The sequence below is a fragment of the Lolium perenne genome, chromosome 7, assembly GCF_019359855.2.
Source record: "Lolium perenne isolate Kyuss_39 chromosome 7, Kyuss_2.0, whole genome shotgun sequence".
Taxonomy (NCBI): Eukaryota; Viridiplantae; Streptophyta; class Magnoliopsida; order Poales; family Poaceae; genus Lolium; species Lolium perenne.
Genome location: NC_067250.2, coordinates 170,088,289 through 170,107,686, shown reverse-complemented (window position 1 = coordinate 170,107,686; position 19,398 = coordinate 170,088,289). Strand labels below are relative to the sequence as shown.

The following is a 19,398-nucleotide window of genomic DNA, read 5'->3' as shown; positions in this document are numbered from 1 at the left end:
ATGCCCCTCATTATATAGGTGGAAGCCCCAAGTGTTGGACTACAAGTCTTCGAATAAGACCCGAACCAAAAAAACCTTCCATGTGTAGGGAAACCTACCCAAGGTGGGAATCCCACTTGGGGTGGGATTCCCCCCTTCCATGAGGGGGGTTGGCCGGCCACCCTTGGGGAGTCCACCTTGGACTCCTCCCCTTTAGGGTTGGCTGGCCATGCAAGGTGGAGTCCCTCCGGGACTCTACTTTCCATGGTGATTTCTTCCGGACTTTTCTAGAACCTTCTAGAACCTGCCATAAATGCACCGGATCATTTCCAAACTTGGAATATGACTTCCTATATATGAATCTTATTCTTCGGACCATTCCGGAACTCCTCGTGATGTCCGGGATCTCATCCGGGACTCTGAACAAATATTCGAACTCCATTCCATATTCAAGTTCTACCATTTCAACATTAAACCTTAAGTGTGTCACCCTACGGTTCGCGAACTATGCGGACATGGTTGAGTACTCACTCCGACCAATAACCAATAGCGGGATCTGGAGATCCATAATGGCTCCCACATATTCAACGATGACTTCAGTGATCGAATGAACCATTCACATACGATACCAATTCCCTTTGTCACGCGATATTTTACTTGTCCGAGGTTTGATCATCGGTATCACTCTATACCTTGTTCAACCTCGTCTCCTGACAAGTACTCTTTACTCGTACCGTGGTATGTGGTCTCTTATGAACTTATTCATATGCTTGCAAGACATTAGACGACATTCCACCGAGAGGGCCCAGAGTATATCTATCCGTCATCGGGATGGACAAATCCCACTTTTGATCCATATGCCTCAACTCATACTTTCCGGATACTTAATCCCACCTTTATAACCACCCATTTACGCAGTGGCGTTTGGTGTAATCAAAGTACCTTTTCGGTATAAGTGATTTACGTGATCTCATGGTCATAAGGACTAGGTAACTATGTATCGAAAGCTTATAGCAAATAACTCAATGACGTGATCTTATGCTATGCTTAATTGGGTGTGTCCATTACATCATTCATATAATGATATAACCTTGTTATTAATAACATCCAATGTTCATGATTATGAAACTAATCATCCATTAATCAACAAGCTAGTTAAGAGGCATACTAGGGACTCTTTGTTGTCTACATATCACACATGTACTAATGTTTCGGTTAATACAATTATAGCATGATATATAAACATTTATCATAAACATAAAGATATATAATAACCATTTTTATTATTGCCTCTTGGGCATATCTCCTTCACTTTGTCGTAAACAATTTTTCGACAAGTCGAGCTTCTTTAAGGATATTCCATCCAAGTCCATCAATTTTATAGATCCATTTACTTTCAAAAAGTATTTATCTATCTTGGATTTCATGGCATATAGCCATTTTAACGGAGTCAGGGCCCATCATAACTTCTTTGTTTGTAGTTGGTTTATCATTGTTCAAAATCAATCCTTTGTTCACAAATCATTTATTTGATCACAAAGTAAACCATACCTACAAGGTTCAATATGTACTTCGATCTCCATGGCTAAAACACTTTGTAGTCATGGGAGCCATGTTCGTCATGGTCGCTTCCGGAACCAATTTCCGATGCTGCGCTACTCTGATCATTATGCTCAGGTTCATAAACCTTATCAAGTTCTATTGTTCTCCCACTCAAATACTTCGCTAGAAAACAATTTCTTGGAAATAAGCAAGTAACATTAACAAACACTTTTGTCGTTTACTTCATAGTGGAAATAATTCCCAATCAATTCTTTGGGATAACCAACAAAGACATTCATCCGATTTTGGTTGTTAACTTTTAGACCAAAATTTAAAGAAAGGACTATTAGGGTTTATACCCATGCCATAACTCGTATGGTGTCATTTCTACGGATCATGATGATGCTCTATTCAGTGTAAAAGCGGTAGTCACTAAAGCATAATCCACAAAAATATAATGGCGTCATAATATTTTATCTCATCATTAATCCAACAAGGCTTGGATACATCTCTCGGATACTATATCATCATTATGATGCTCCAAGAAATGTGAGTTGTAGAACAATTTCATGACTCTCTTAGATGTTCGCTAAAACTCGTAATTCAAATATTTTCACCATGATCCAATCATAGATATTTGACTTTTCTATTACGATGATTTCCACTTCATGCTGAAATTTATTTGAATCCATTCAAATGTTTCAAACTTCTTCCTTATCAAATATATCCACATATATATACTCAATTCATTGTTGAAAGTTTTCATGAAGTAGAAGAATCTCCCGCACACAACTATGCCCAGTGAACCACATACATCATCATGTATTTTTCACTAAGTTAGTTGCCCGTTCAACTCTTGGCCTATGAACGGTATTTTAATCATTCTCTTTAGAAAAGATTTGCAAGCGCCAAATGATTCAAAAATCAAATGACTCCAAAATCCATTTGCATGGAGTTCCTTCATGCGTTCCTTTCTAACATGACCTAAATGGCGGTTCCACAAATACGTGGAATTCAAATCATTTGCCTTATGGCATTTTAGCGTCAGTGTTATGTATGTGTGTTTCACCATTAAGATTTATAATAACTTATCCATCGTACATGGAGTAATGTCATAATTTGAACAACTCATTGTTTTCATTTGACCAGAGCAAAATAACAATTATTAAGTTCTTTATTATAAATTCTAAGGGCTAGATAGAATGCCAACGACGAACATAATAACACTTTATTTTGTTCCAGACGTGTATTCCTATCATATTCCTTGTCAGTCACTTAGGCCATTGTATTCTTGTATTGTGTTGTTTTGTATGACACTTCATACCAACCAATATAGTACTAATACCCAAGAATTTCATAGTGTGACCTAACTAGGAATACAACCATAACATGTATATCATTTATATACACACGAGCTAGACTTTCTAGTCTTTTCTTTCTTTCTCGCCAAAATATCTTTTGCGCTTTCTCTTTAGCTTTCCTCATTATTCAGAAAAACACTTCAACATCAATAACTTCTAGGTTTGTTGGTCAAATACCAATAACCTTGAGGTTCTTACTTTGAAGTTGATCATCATATGACAAGTGTTCCGGATTTCTCTATTAATAACCTTTTAATATGATGAACAATTTCACTCATAATTTTATCCATCATATCATGACAAATTTTCGAGACCATGTCTGTACATGCTAGGCTCGTAAAGTTTAACCTTAGTATTCGCATGTGCAAATCTGGCTTGTACCCGTTGTAAGCACACGTAGAATCTATAACACCCGATCATCACGTGATGCTTCGAAACGACGAGTCTTAGCAACGGTGCATACTAAGGACAATCACTTCATGGATATGCGAATATCGTTAGTGCCCCAATAGTTGGAGGATTGGGACGCCTTGCGTCTTCAACCTTCGTACATTCCCATAAAACTTATGAATTTATGTAGTCTCACCAAAATATATTCTATCATCTTGCAATAAGGTCTTAGATATCACATATATCTCATACCTTGATTATTTCTGAAAACTAAATTTTCAGCTCCTTATTTTTCAAACAGATTTGAACTTCAAGTTTTACGGAGACAAGATAAATTTAGGTACTAATTGAAACCACAACTCTTTGAATCAACAATGTGAGGTTTACTAAAAGTTTGCAATAGGACTTAATCATTTCTTGATTCTTTAACAATACGGTACCAGTCCGTAAAGTTTCTTATCAGACTTAACAGTATTTCTATCTCAATTACAAGACTAGCGCATGGTAGAAAACGGATGCCAATACTACAAAATTAATTCAAAATACTACTCAGACTATGTTTATGATAATTAGTTCATGTTTTAATCTAATTACTAATGAACTCCCACTTAATACAACATCCCTCATAGTTGTTAAGTGGTACACGATCTCCACTACACCAAAACCGATCATCACGTGAGATGATGTAGCTTCAATGGTGAACATCAACATGTTGATCATATCATCCATATGACTCATGTTCAACCTTTCGGTTTCCGTTGTCCCGAGACCATGTCTGTACATGCTAGGCTCGTCAAGCAAACCCAAGTATTCCGCGTGTGCAACATGGCTTACACCCGTTGTATGTTGAGTTTATCACACCCGATCATCACGAGATGCTTCAAAACGTCAAACAATGCAACGGTGCATACGAGGGGAGAACACTTTATTATCTTGATATTAATGTGAGGGATCATCTTATAATGCTACCGTCGCGTTCTAAGCAAAATAAGATGCATAAAGGATTAACATCACATGCAATTCATATGTGATATGATATGGCCCTTTAGTCTTTGCGCCTTCGATCTTCATCTCCAAAACACGGACATGATCTCCATCATCAACGGGCATGATCTCCATCATCGTCGGCGTAGCGTCAAGGTCCATGGCGCCGTCTTCATGGTTGTTCACCTCATGTAGCAACTATTACAACTACTTTGAAATACTACTCAACATGAAATTTAAAGACAACCATAAGGCTCCTGCCGGTTGCCACAATACAATAATGATCATCTCATACATATTCATCATCACATTATGGCCATATCATATCACCAAACCCTGCAAAAACAAGTTAGACGTCTCTAATTTGGTTTGCATATTTTATGTGGTTTAGGGTTTTCGAGAGAGATCTAATCTACCTACGAACATGAACCACAACGGTGATACTAGTGTTGTCAATAGAAGAGTAAATTGAATCTTCACTATAGTAGGAGAGACAGACACCCGCAAAGCCTCTTATGCAATACAAGTTGCATGTCGAACGAGGAACAAGTCTCATGAACGCGGTCATGTAAAGTTAGTCCGGGCCGCTTCATCCCACTATGCCACAAAGATGCAAAGTACTCAAACTAAAGACAACAAGAGCATCAACGCCCACAAAACCATTGTGTTCTACTTGTGCAACCATCTATGCATAGACACGGCTCTGATACCATTGTAGGGATTCGTTGCATAGAAAACAAAAAATTTCCTACCGCGAGAACGCAATCCAAGCCAAGATGCAATCTAGAAGATGGGAGCAACGAGGGGATGAACGAGACTAACCCTTGAAGATTTCCAAAGCCTATAAGAGTAGGCTCTTATTGCTGTGGTAGACGATCACTTGCCGCTTGCAAAAGCGCGTAGAAGATCTTGATCACGGTGCCACGATCGGGCAGCACCTCCGTACTCGGTCACACGTTCGGTGTTGATGAAGACGACGTCCTTCTCCCCGTTCCAGCGGGCAGCGGAAGTAGTAGATCCTCCTTGGAATCCTGGCAGCACGACGGCATGGTGGCGGTGGTGGTGGAGATCTCCGACAGAGCTTCGCCTAAGCTATGTGGGAGAGAGAGGTAGGAGGGAACTGCTAGGGTTTGGGAGAGGGGGCGCCGGCTAGGGCAGCCTTGAGGGGTGCGGCCATGGTGGTGTTGTGGTCAGCCCCCTCTCCTAGGCCCCTCATTATATAGGTGGAAGCCCCAAGTGTTGGACTACAAGTCTTCGAATAAGACCCGAACCAAAAACCTTCCATGTGTAGGGAAACCTACCCAAGGTGGGAATCCCACTTGGGGTGGGATTCCCCCCTTCCATGAGGGGGGTTGGCCGGCCACCCTTGGGGAGTCCACCTTGGACTCCTCCCCTTTAGGGTTGGCTGGCCATGCAAGGTGGAGTCCCTCCGGGACTCTACTTTCCATGGTGATTTCTTCCGGACTTTTCTAGAACCTTCTAGAACCTGCCATAAATGCACCGGATCATTTCCAAACTTGGAATATGACTTCCTATATATGAATCTTATTCTCCGGACCATTCCGGAACTCCTCGTGATGTCCGGGATCTCATCCGGGACTCCGAACAAATATTCGAACTCCATTCCATATTCAAGTTCTACCATTTCAACATCAAACCTTAAGTGTGTCACCCTACGGTTCGCGAACTATGCGGACATGGTTGAGTACTCACTCCGACCAATAACCAATAGCGGGATCTGGAGATCCATAATGGCTCCCACATATTCAACGATGACTTCAGTGATCGAATGAACCATTCACATACGATACCAATTCCCTTTGTCACGCGATATTTTACTTGTCCGAGGTTTGATCATCGGTATCACTCTATACCTTGTTCAACCTCGTCTCCTGACAAGTACTCTTTACTCGTACCGTGGTATGTGGTCTCTTATGAACTTATTCATATGCTTGCAAGACATTAGACGACATTCCACCGAGAGGGCCCAGAGTATATCTATCCGTCATCGGGATGGACAAATCCCACTGTTGATCCATATGCCTCAACTCATACTTTCCGGATACTTAATCCCACCTTTATAACCACCCATTTACGCAGTGGCGTTTGGTGTAATCAAAGTACCTTTCCGGTATAAGTGATTTACATGATCTTATGGTCATAAGGACTAGGTAACTATGTATCGAAAGCTTATAGCAAATAACTCAATGACGTGATCTTATGCTATGCTTAATTGGGTGTGTCCATTACATCATTCATATAATGATATAACCTTGTTATTAATAACATCCAATGTTCATGATTATGAAACTAATCATCCATTAATCAACAAGCTAGTTAAGAGGCATACTAGGGACTCTTTGTTGTCTACATATCACACATGTACAAATGTTTCGGTTAATACAATTATAGCATGATATATAAACATTTATCATAAACATAAAGATATATAATAACAACTTTTATTATTGCCTCTTGGGCATATCTCCTTCAGTTTGCAACTTAATACTGGAGGGGGTTCGGATGATAACCTGAAGGTGGACTTTTTAGGCATAGATGCATGCTGGATAGCGGTCTATGTACTTTGTCGTAATGCCCAATTGAATTTCACACTACTCATCATAACATGTATGTGCATGGTCATGCCCTCTTTATTTGTCAATTGCCCAACTGTAATTTGTTCACCCAACATGCTATTTCTTATGGGAGAGACACCACTAGTGAACTGTGGACCCCGGTCCATTCTTTTACATCGAATACAATCTACTGCAATACTCGTTCTACTGTTTTCTGCAAACATCATCATCCACACTATACATCTAATCCTTTGTTACAGCAAGCCGGTGAGATTGACAACCTCACTGTTAAGTTGGGGCAAAGTATCTTGGTTGTGTTGTGCAGGTTCCACGTTGGCGCCGGAATCCCTGGTGTTGCGTCGCACTACACTCCGCCGCCATCAACCTTCAACGTGCTTCTTGGCTCCTACTGGTTCGATAACCTTGGTTTCTTACTGAGGGAAAAACTTGCCGTTGTACGCATCATACCTTCCTCTTGGAGTTCCCAACGGACGTGTGCTTTACCATCACAAGCAGCAAGCTTTTTCTGGCGCCGTTGCCGGGGAGATCAAGACACGCTGCAAGGGGAGTCTCCACTTCCAATCTCTTTACTTTGTTTTTTTGTCTTGCTTTATTTTTATTTACTACTTTGTTTGCTGCACTAAAACAAAACACAAAAAAATTAGTTGCTAGCTTTACTTTATTTATTATCTTGTTTGCGTTCTCCATATTAAAAACACAAAAAAAAATTAGTTACTTGCATATACTTTATCTAGTTTGCTTTATTTACTATTGCTAAAATGAGTAATCCTGAAGTTGAAGTTCGTTCGTTTAAGCAACAAGGGGGAGAATGTTTAAAAGATGCTTGGTATAGAATTAGTGATGCTCATAATAGGTGCACTAAGAAACACTCCACCACTATCCTACTCAGGAATTTTTATGTTGGTATCTCTAGCTGGAATAGGTATGTTCTTGATTGCCTTGCGGGAGGTAATTTCCTAGGGACTCCTGCTTTAGAAGCTAGTTGCATTATTGACAGTCTATTTGGAATACCACCTATTAATAAAGTTAAAATTGAAATCTCTCTTGAAGATGTCATGAAAAAGTTGGAGACCATAGAGCAAAACCTTCCAAGTATTGAGACTAATTTGGGAGTATTACTTGATAGCACTGATAAACTTGATAAATCTCTAGGTGGAATTAATGAGAGAATTGCCATCTTAGAAGATTGTGCTATTCATGATAATCAAACCCAAAGGATTAGTGAACTTGAAGAGGCTATGGGAACCTTGGGTTCAACTTTTTCTTCTATTAAGTTTAAGGAGAAAGCTTATGTGGGTAAGGAGCAAAAGTTCATGTATGTCTCTAAGATGCCTAAACAAAAAAAAACCATTATAGGCCTAAAATTGATAAAGCTCTTAATACCACTACAGATAACGGAGCATCTAAGATACCTAATGTGACAAATTATGATGTTGATGCTTCGTCTCTTGATGCTACTTGATACACACTTTCTGCGCCTAGCTGAAAGGCGTTAAAGAAAAGCGCTTATGGGAGACAACCCATGATTTTACTACAGTACTTTTGTTTTATATTTGAGTCTTGGAAGTTGTTACTACTGTAGCAACCTCTTCTTATCTTAATTTTATTGCATTGTTGTGCTAAGTAAAGTCTTTGATAGTAAGGTTCATACTAGATTTGGATTACTGCGCAGAAACAGATTTCTTGCTGTCACGAATTTGAGCAGTAGTCTCTGTAGGTAACTCAGAAAATTTTGCCAATTTACGTGAGTGATCCTCAGATATGTACGCAACTTTCATTCAATTTGAGCATTTTCATTTGAGCAAGTCTGGTGCACCTAAAAAATTCGTCTTTACGGACTGTTCTGTTTTGACAGATTCTGCCTTTTATTTCACATTGCATGTTTTGCTATGCTTGATGGATTTCTTTATTCCATTAACTTTCAGTAGCTTTGTGCAATGTCCAGAAGTGTTAAGAATGATTATGTCACCTCTGAACATGTGAATTTTTATTATGCACTAACCCTCTAATGAGTTGTTTTGAGTTTGGTGTGGAGGAAGTTTTCAAGGATCAAGAGAGGAGGATGATACAATATGATCAAGGAGAGTGAAAGCTCTAAGCTTGGGGATGCCCCGGTGGTTCATCCCTGCATATTTCAAGAATACTCAAGCATCTAAGCTTGGGGATGCCCAAGGCATCCCCTTCTTCATCGACAACATTATCAGGTTCCTCTAATGAAACTATATTTTTATTCCATCACATCTTATGTGCTTTACTTGGAGCGTCTGTATGTTTTTATTTTTGTTTTGTTTGAATAAATTGGGATCCTAGCATTCATTGTGTGGGAGAGAGACACGCTCCGCTGTTTCATATGGACAAATATGTCCTTAGCTTTACTCATAATGTTCATGGCGAAGGTTTGAACTGCTTCGTTAAATTGTTATATGGTTGGAAACGGGAAATGCTACATGTGGTAAATGGTATAATATCTTGAATAATGTGATACTTGGCAATTGTTGTGCTCATGTTTAAGCTCTTGCATCATATACTTTGCACCTATTAGTGAAGAAATACATAGAGCTTGCTAAAATTTGGTTTGCATGATTGGTCTCTCTAAGGTCTAGATATTTTCTAGTAAGGGTCGAACAACAAGGAAGACGGTGTAGAGTCTTATAATGCTTGCAATATGTCTTTTATGTGAGTTTTGCTGTACCGGTTCATACTTGTGTTTGTTTCAAATAACCTTGCTAGCCTAAGCCTTGTATTGAGAGGGAATACTTCTCATGCATCCAAAATCCTTAAGCCAAACACTATGCTACTTGTGTCCACCACTACCTACTACATGGTATTTCTCCGCCATTCCAAAGTAAATTGCTTGAGTGCTACCTTTAAATTTCCATTCTTTGTCTTTGCAATATATAGCTCACGGGACAAATAGCCTAAAAACTATTGTGGTATTGAATATGTACTTATGTATCTTATTTCTTATTAAGTTGCTTGTTGAGCGATAACCATGTTCCTGGGGACGCCATCAACACTTTGTTGAATATCATGTGGGTTGCTACGCATGTTCGTCTTGTCTGAAGTAAGGGAGATTTATCATGAGTTGAATGGTTAGAGCATGCATATTGTTAGAAAAGAACATTGGGCCGCTAACTAAAGCCATGACCCATGGTGGAAGTTTCAGTTTTGGACAACAATCCTCAATCTCTTATGAGAATATTATTTGTTGTTGAATGCTTATGCATTAAAGAGGAGTCCATTATCTGTTGTCTATGTTGTCCCGGTATGGATGTCTAAGTTGAGAATAATCGAAAGCGAGAAATCCAATGCGAGCTTTCTCCTTAGACCTTTGTACAGGCGGCATAGAGGTACCCCTTTGTGATACTTGGTTAAAACATATGTATTGCGATGATAATCCATGTTAATCCGAGCTAATTAGGACAAGGTGCGGGCACTATTGGTATACTATGCATGAGGCTTGCAACTTGTAGGATATAATTTACATAATACATATGCTTTATTACTACCGTTGACAAAATTGTTTCTTGTTTTCAAAATAAAAGCTCTAGCACAAATATAGCAATCAATGCTTCCCTCTGCGAAGGGCCTTTCTTCTACTTTTATGTTGAGTCAGTTTACCTATTTTCTTCTGTCTTAGAAGCAAACACTTGTGTTAACTGTGCATTGATTCCTACATACTTGCATATTGCACTTGTTATATTACTTTATGTTGACAATATCCATGAGATATACATGTTATAAGTTGAAAGCAACCGCTGAAACTTAATCTTCCTTTGTGTTGCTTCAATGCCTTTACTTTGAATTTATTGCTTTATGAGTTAACTCTTATGCAAGACTTATCGATGCTTGTTTTGAAAGTACTATTCATGAAAAGTCTTTGCTATATGATTCAATTGTTTACTCATTGTCTTTACCATTGCTTCGGATCGCTGCATTCATTACATGTGCTTACAATAGTATTGATCAAGATTATCATAGCATGTCACTTCAGAAATTATCTTGTTATCGTTTACCTACTCGGGACGAGTAGGAACTAAGCTTGGGGATGCTTGATACGTCTCAAACGTATCTATAATTTCTTATGTTCCATGCTACTTTATTGATGATACTCACATGTTTTATACATACTTTATGTCATATTTATGCATTTTCCGGCACTAACCTATTAACAAGATGTCGAAGAGCCAGTTGCTGTTTTCTGCTGTTTTTGGTTTCAGAAATCCTAGTAAGGAAATATTCTCGGAATTGGACGAAATCAACGCCCAGGATCTTATTTTTTCACGAAGCTTCCAGAAGTCCGAAATGGAAACGAAGTGGGGCGACGAGGCGGCGACACGCCAGGGCGGCGCGGCCCAAGCCCTGGCCGCGCGGCCCTGTTGTGTGGGCCCCTCGCGTCGCCCCTAACCCTACCTCTCCGTCTATAAGAAGCCTTCGTCGATAATAACTCCAGTACCGAGAGCCACGATACGGAAAACCTTCCAGAGATGCCGCCGCCGCCAATCCCATCTCGGGGGGATTCAGGAGATCGCCTCCGGCACCCTGCCGGAGAGGGGAATCATCTCCCGGAGGACTCTTCACCGCCATGGTCGCCTCCGGAGTGATGTGTGAGTAGTTCACCCCTGGACTATGGGTCCATAGCAGTAGCTAGATGGTCGTCTTCTCCTAATTGTGCTATCATTGTTGGATCTTGTGAGCTGCCTAACATGATCAAGATCATCTATTTGTAATGCTACATGTTGCATTTGTTGGGATCCGATGAATAATGAATGCTATGTTATGTTGATTATCAATCTATCATCTATGTGTTGTTTATGATCTTGCATGCTCTCCGTTATTAGTAGAGGCTCTGGCCAAGTCGTTACTTGTAACTCCAAGAGGGAGTATTTATGCTCGATAGTGGGTTCATGCCTCCATTAAATCTGGGATAGTGACAGAAAGTTCTAAGGTTGTGGATATGTTGTTGCCACTAGGGATAAAACATCAATGCTATGTCTAAGGATGTATTTGTTGATTACATTACGCACCATACTTAATGCAATTGTCTGTTGTTTGCAACTTAATACTGGAGGGGGTTCGGATGATAACCTGAAGGTGGACTTTTTAGGCATAGATGCATGCTGGATAGCGGTCTATGTACTTTGTCGTAATGCCCAATTGAATTTCACACTACTCATCATAACATGTATATGCATGGTCATGCCCTCTTTATTTGTCAATTGCCCAACTGTAATTTGTTCACCCAATATGCTATTTCTTATGGGAGAGACACCACTAGTGAACTGTGGACCCCGGTCCATTCTTTTACATCGAATACAATCTACTGCAATACTCGTTCTACTGTTTTCTGCAAACATCATCATCCACACTATACATCTAATCCTTTGTTACAGCAAGCCGGTGAGATTGACAACCTCACTGTTTAGTTGGGGAAAAGTATCTTGGTTGTGTTGTGCAGGTTCCACGTTGGCGCCGGAATCCCTGGTGTTGCGCCGCACTACACTCCGCCGCCATCAACCTTCAGCGTGCTTCTTGGCTCCTACTGGTTCGATAACCTTGGTTTCTTACTGAGGGAAAAACTTGCCGCTGTACGCATCATACCTTCCTCTTGGGGTTCCCAACGGATGTGTGCTTTACCGTCACAAGCAGCAATGGCCCATCGCGTCGACATTGCCTTTTGGGTCCTCTTCATTGTCACTTTGTTGTAGTCGCCCTTGATGAGCTTGCGCTCATCGAACTCGGCCTTGATTCTCGCCCAATACTTCCCGTGTTTTTGGTTGGCGCCGATGATGGAGTCATGGCTCACCGTCGCCTACGACTCGCACAGACAAAGATCCTCCAAAGCCGTCCACTTGGGGCCTCGTGTGCCCGACGCCTTCTTCTTCTTTTTCTTCTTCACGCCGTCCGCGTCGACCTCCACGAGATCATCGTCACCGGCACCCTCCTCGTCTTCTTCCTCGCCGCCCTCTTCGTCGTCGTCGTCCTCGTCCTCCACCCCCTCCTCTTCATCGTCTGCCTCTTCCTCGTCTTCATCGTCCTCAGCACCCTCAGCACCGGCGCCGTCGAATTCGAGCGGCCCCCTGTGGCCAGCGAAAGGGTCGCCGTCCGCACCGGGTCCTGGCTCGCGCTGCTCATACGCCGGGGAGTAGAGGTTGTTGGGGTTGAAGCCGCCATGCGGCAGCGCATCCGGGTAGTGCGGCGACAAGTTAGGCGTCACGCACCCGGGAGTGCCGGAGGGGCCGTCGTTGTAGAAGGCGGATGCCGACGGAGAGAAGACTCCCGGAACGTACACCGGCACGTTCGTACTATATGGGCTCGCGTTGGTGGCGGCGAGACACCCGGCCATTAAGTGCTGGTGCTGGCGCGCCGCTAGAGCCTTCTTCTCCTGGTCCGCCGCCCTCCGTCCTTTCCGCTCCGCCGTCGACATCTTCCGGCGCAGACAGTCTTCATGCCACTGATCATCGGTCCATCCTTCCGGCTTCTTCTTCGGGGCCGGTGCCTTCCGCGGCTTCGCGAACGGTGCTTTCGCCCCTTTCGTCGCATTGCCCGGCGGCTTCTTGACCGCTTTCTTGGCCATCTTCTTGGGGGCTACCGGCGGCGTCATGGAATGGGAAGAAGGTAGCGGCGGCGGGTGGACGGCGGGAGGGAGAAACAAATCGGCGGGGAAAGGAGAAATGAATCGGCGGCGGGGGAGGCCAGAAATGCGCGGCGGGATATGGCGGGAGGGGCGGGATTTGGCGGGAGTGGGAGACGATTTTTCACTGAGCCGCTGACGCACCGGGCCCGCGTCGGTTCGCCTCGCTTTTCGGTGTGTCCGGCGTCCCCGGTGCGTCCCCTGTGGGACGAGGACGGGCTCGGGGCACCGGACACCGTATCGGACCGCGCCGGACAAAAATGGGATTTGGGGGACGCGGCTGGAACGCATTTTTTGTCCGGCGCGCCCCAAATCCCTTTGGGGGACGCGGCTGGAGATGCTCTTAAGGCCGGCCCGCGGGGGAAACGAGATGCCATTGAATGCGGCGCAGAAGTTCAGCCGCCGCCCGCTAGTGCGCGCTCAGAAGAGGCAGACGCGACATTGATGGTGAAGCCTGCGATGCAGACGCGAAAGCGATGCCCTCGAACCCGATGGAGAAGCGAGCGGTCACTTGGGCCATCCGCGCAACGTCCGCCGCGACGCATTGCTGCAAACAGCCCGGTCACGATGCGTCGCCCCGCTGAAGGTGGTATCAGACGCATTTTCCGCCTGGCCCCGTTGGAGATGCCCTCACACCAGTTCTACTGACAACGGCAACCGCGTCCTGGAGTGTACGAGGTCGTCTTGGCGACGCGTCTGCAAAACCATCGCTGCTCTCCTCCTGCAGCCCATATACCCGTATAGCTAAATGCTCGTTATCGTCACCGAGAGGCATACCGGTGGATCATAAGCACCGGAAATACTAATGTCCAGAAGAACATGCACATTCTTCCAGTCAGCTCTACACTGTAGAGCGTCAGTCTGGTGAATTATCGATCATCTCCTGGTAGAATAGCAAAAACGGTTACTCTTAAGGTTCCCGTTAACAAAAATTTCTACCCTGTTACATTACCGCTATGTTTCTGTAGCTGCCGAAACGAGGAACTGAGATGGTCTGTTTATTTGACACAATATAAGCCTTCAGATTCGTAACCAAAACTGCATGCAGAGATTCGGCAATCTGGGGGGCCCAAGGAGATGGCTGCTTCATTCTTTCACTGGTGATGGCTGTCCGGAAGAAAGCCTCTCCGATCTCGCCTTGTTAGCTCGTTCCATGTAATCTTGATGGGAATCATGCTTTGCTCCTGAAATCAATGTGATATATTGTAATCAGAGCCAGTTTTCCAGTAACAAACGGAGTAACTGAAAATGTAGTGATTTCCTTGTTGGTTTTACCAAAAAAAAATGCTTTCTTAAGCAGGCAGACTAATGATCTGATTGCCAAAGCATCATTTGGACGATCAGATAGGATTGTAACTCATTTCTATCTGATATATTTTAGTTACGAGCCCAGAAAATTACCCTAATAATATGGAGGTATGTGTACTACGATCCTATGTTTAAACTTACTATACCACTATCACGGAACAGGTCAAAGCATCATAGCTATTGTTATCAACACTAGGTTTTTAATTCCACAGCTTACATCTACAATCGTGTAAACACGGGAGACAAGTTAAACTTCAACGAGTAATACAAAAATGAGCAGTTGCAGTGAGGATAAGGAAATCAAACTTGTAACTGGGTTCCTACTTAACACTGAGCACGGTGGAATGCAGTAGACACTAAGCAATTGGCAACAACTGAAAAGATAAAAGAAGTCGCATGCATATAGACCTGGATAAAAAACTATATATCCAATAATGGCAACCAGAAAGTAAAGCTAACTTATATTGTTCCAACATATACTAACAAATGAAATATGGCAGCAATACTGCATCATCACTGTGCCTACCACCTCAATTTACAAGGCGGAGCCTGCGAACCAAATAAGACAGACATAATGCACATGTTCTCAAACATAATACACATATCTAAACATCTTGCCCTTTCCACCACAATAATATCAGAGATAGAGCAACAGCAGCACATCAAAATCCAATAGAAAAATTAACCAATCTATATAACCCATTCTAGACCACAGCATATCCAATCTTAACTAGACTTTATATTCTTCTGCACCTTCCAACCCTTCCAAGAGATTCAAATTGCAGATGTTTGGGCAGCTGACAGTGCTACGCATTATCCCAGCCTGAAAATACACCGTTCTGCTGCACTAGAAGTGATCATGTGTATGTTTGGATGGTGGCAAAAGCTCACCCTACCAATTTTATGGCTATGACCACAAAATTGGTCTTTGTAGGATGGTTACCAATTTTTTTTGGCATTTCAATGGCTCTTTGCCCACTCTACTTTTTTTTTTCCAATGCTGGCCAACTCTTGGGCAACCAAAATTTTGGCTAGCCAAACATACTGTAAAATTGTAAATGGGACCTTTTTTTACAGAGAGTAGGACATGAATTGCTGATCAGGTGCATATAATACACTACACACGAGACACTTACAGAAACCAAGGTAGATAATAAAGAATGTATATGGTACTATGGTTTACTGGTAAAACTATACATTTACGACATACCACCCTATAATTTACAGGTAAATCAGACGTGGTTGTTCAATCATCTGTACACAGAATGGCCAAGCCCTCATATTATGGGAGGTTGTAGATTTCCTTACAGGGTTAATAAATCAAGGCGCAATGGTAAACTGAGTAAGGCATAATTTTACAACAATGCATACTCTACTTGATTGACAATCAAATGATAAAGGTGAACCCACAAAACTAGTTTTCTCTTTCATGGTTCAGATGAACATGCTGGAAAGGAAGCCTGAGGCAGTATCTCAAGTGCATAGTGCATACACATACTACCTCCTTCCGTAAACAGATGACATCCTAAAATGTGTGAAATCAAACGTCCTAACTTTGACTCATAGTATATATAAGAGAATTAGTTTCATTACGTGAACTAATACTATAAGATATTAAGATTTGTAATGGAAAATATTTGACAATACTATTTATAAACAAATATTAGCATATTCATCTGAAAAAGATCGGTCAAAGTTGTAGTATATTGCAGACTCTTATCAACTATTTACGAACAGAGGGAGTGTGTGTTTTCTGTGCTAAACTGCCTCGTGATGCTAATTGCTAAATAACCCACAGATGTTCTGACTGTTTGAAATAAGGTGCAAAAATGATATGGGTATCATCAAACAGGAAGGTATGCCTGCCCGAGCGACCTCAAGTAATATCAGTCTCGTACTCTGATTTTATAACTTCACAATTTGTTTACTAACCCTTTATCCCAGAGTTGGTGTGGTTGGGCTTTGAATAATCCGAGATTTTATCACTTAAAACCACAAGTTGGGGAATTTTTATCACAGAACCAGAACTCTTGGATTTTTTTTTTCCACAATACACCAGCCTTTGGGGTAATTGTTTCACAAAAGACATAATCTCCATTTAGCTGGTTTGGGCCTATTAGTAATTTTGGGCCCACTGACACCAAACTGGTTCAGTTGAACCAATTCCCCTTCTCTGCCCAAGCTTCTCCTCGAGGTAGAGATGGCGAACAATGGCCAACCCAGAGACGGGCGGCGAGCTGGGAAGGAGGTGAGCCAGCGGCGGGGTTAGGACTGGTGGCGGGGATTGGCGACCCATTCCTCGAAGGATTTGAAGCCAGAGGCCTTGACCATGTAGGGTATGTGGAAGAGGCAGCCTCCAATCGATCCGGCACAGGTGGTGGGGGCTGCAGCGCGCAGGCTAAGAGAACACCGACCATCAATTCATTACAAGAGGATGAACCAAACACGCTCAGACAGGAGAAAACCAAAGATCGAACCATGCACCAGGAGCAAACCAAACATGCTCAAGCTGGAGCTAGTTACACTAAATTGGACAGAAAATCATCTATTGCAAAGTTCCTATCGGAAATTGGAGAAACTGCAAGGCGCTCTAGGCGTTGGATTCAGATAGGTGCTGGCTTCGTAGTCTTGCCGAATGCCTCGTCGCCGGAGAGCCGCCATCACCGGTCTGATGGCAGGACGTTCGGCTCCACGCCAAACGGTGCAGCGCCTCACCCGCCAGTGTCGCCGCTCCCAATCCAGGGAGGCCACACTGCCGGTGTGCCAGGTTTTGAGTTGGTTCGAGACATACCTGTCTGTTAGATCGTCCATGGTGTTACGCTGGAGCAGACCAACATGCTAATTATTTGTCAAATGGGCTAACTACAAGTTAATGTGTTTTGTGAAACAATTACCTCAAAGGTTGGTGTTTTGTGAATAAAAATATTAGGGTTGTGGTTCTGTGATAAAAAATCCTCAACTTATGGCGTTAAGTGATAAAATCTCGAATAATCCAGTAATAAGATTCTTCATTCAGACACTCACTCGTTGATCATGATCGAATCAAAACACAGTGATTTCTCAAAAAGATACCCCACTAGCGACCCCTAAGAACAGTTATTTCACTCAGCAACTGAATCGAAATGCCACTACCACGGAACAAGGCTAATATTTCCCCTCACAGTCGGAGTTAAGACAGCATCAGCAACACGTGTACCAAACCCTAGTTCTCAACGAGAGCTGCACACCAAATAGGAATGCGTAATAGGACTCTGGCCTATGTGAATTCGCCGACTCATCACAGTACTAAGAAAAGGTTGGGGAGCTAATGATTAGGGTTTTTTGTGTGCAGGAAAGGATTTAATACCTCGGGTCATGAAGTACCATGGCACCCCGAAAATGGCGCCGAAGATGGCGATGCCCGCGACGACGTGCTTCTTCTCTCCGCTGTACAGGAAGTGGTCTATCCGGGCGCGGAACCCCGCGCCACCGGAACCGGTTGTCTCGCCTCCCATCGCCGTCGCCGCCGCCGCCGCCGCCTGTATATGCTGTGGGAAGTTGGTGCGTGCGACTGCGAGATGGGCTACGACTTCGAGTTGTGTTTTCGGGTTTCTTTTCTTCTTCCCAGTTTTCCCATTTTAACCTTCCCGTGTATTGGCTCTCGGGCCCTGCTACATTTTTTCGAAACATAGAACACAGTACAACGCTCACAAATACAGTACAGTACACCTGCTGCCTTTACCTAGTATACGTACTGTAGAAGTTTCTTGAGTTTTGATTAAAGACAAGTCAATTCATAAGGAACCTCTAGTTCAATAAAAAATAAGGCTCGCACTATTTCAAGACATAGATTTGACCAAGAATTGGTCCCAATATACACAGATTATTGGTATAAAATTACTCCCTCTGATTTCTTTTAATTGAGGAGGATTTTTTTTGAGGGATTAATTGACGAAGTTTTTTTTTGAGGGATTGACGATGATTTAGTACAAATCCTAGTCAATTAAAAGAGAGCGGAGGAAACAACATCATTCAAAGTGGTAATATAAATCTAATGGTACTAATTATGTATTATATAATCAATATAGTGTTACCCAATTCTTTTAGTCAAAGTTCATCTTGAGATGCAAGCGTGTTTTATTCACAGAAATTGAGGTAGTACATGGGCACTAAGATGTCAAATGTGATCCCGCCAATATTCAACTGTAGTTCATTTGGTGATTTCTAGTTCAGATTTTGAACTAAAATTTTCAACTAAAATTCTACAAATGAACTAGTGTGATATTGGTAGGATCACATTTACATCCTGAATAGAGCGGTCCCATGGTAGTAAATGGTGATGGTACTCGTTCCAAGTGGCTAGTTGTAGCGTTGGCTTGGCATTGGAGGGTGACGATGCACTACGTCTGATGAGGACATCACATCTATTGATACAACCGTTGTACCTACAGCCACACAAATACAAGGACCAATCACTCGAACCCGTGCCAAACAACTTAACTATCAGGTACTTTCGTTTCTCGGAACTATTTCTCACATACATGAGAATATGATGTTGCATAAACCAGATATGTTTGTAACTCTTAGGAATGATGGACCTAGCATGGACAAGAGGGACAAGCTT

The 19,398-nt window shown here is 42.5% G+C and overlaps 1 protein-coding gene across 1 annotated transcript; it reads right to left on the bottom strand.

Moving 5' to 3' along the window:
• Positions 1-14,257: 14,257 nt before the first annotated feature.
• On the bottom strand, positions 14,258-18,398 carry LOC127301030 (uncharacterized). The gene is made up of 2 exons (XM_051331240.2): positions 18,142-18,398; positions 14,258-14,671 (listed from the first exon to the last, which is right to left on the bottom strand). The coding sequence occupies exons 1-2, from the start codon at positions 18,287-18,289 to the stop codon at positions 14,574-14,576; spliced, it is 246 nt and encodes an 81-aa protein (XP_051187200.1). The 5' UTR covers positions 18,290-18,398; the 3' UTR covers positions 14,258-14,573.
• Positions 18,399-19,398: the final 1,000 nt, after the last annotated feature.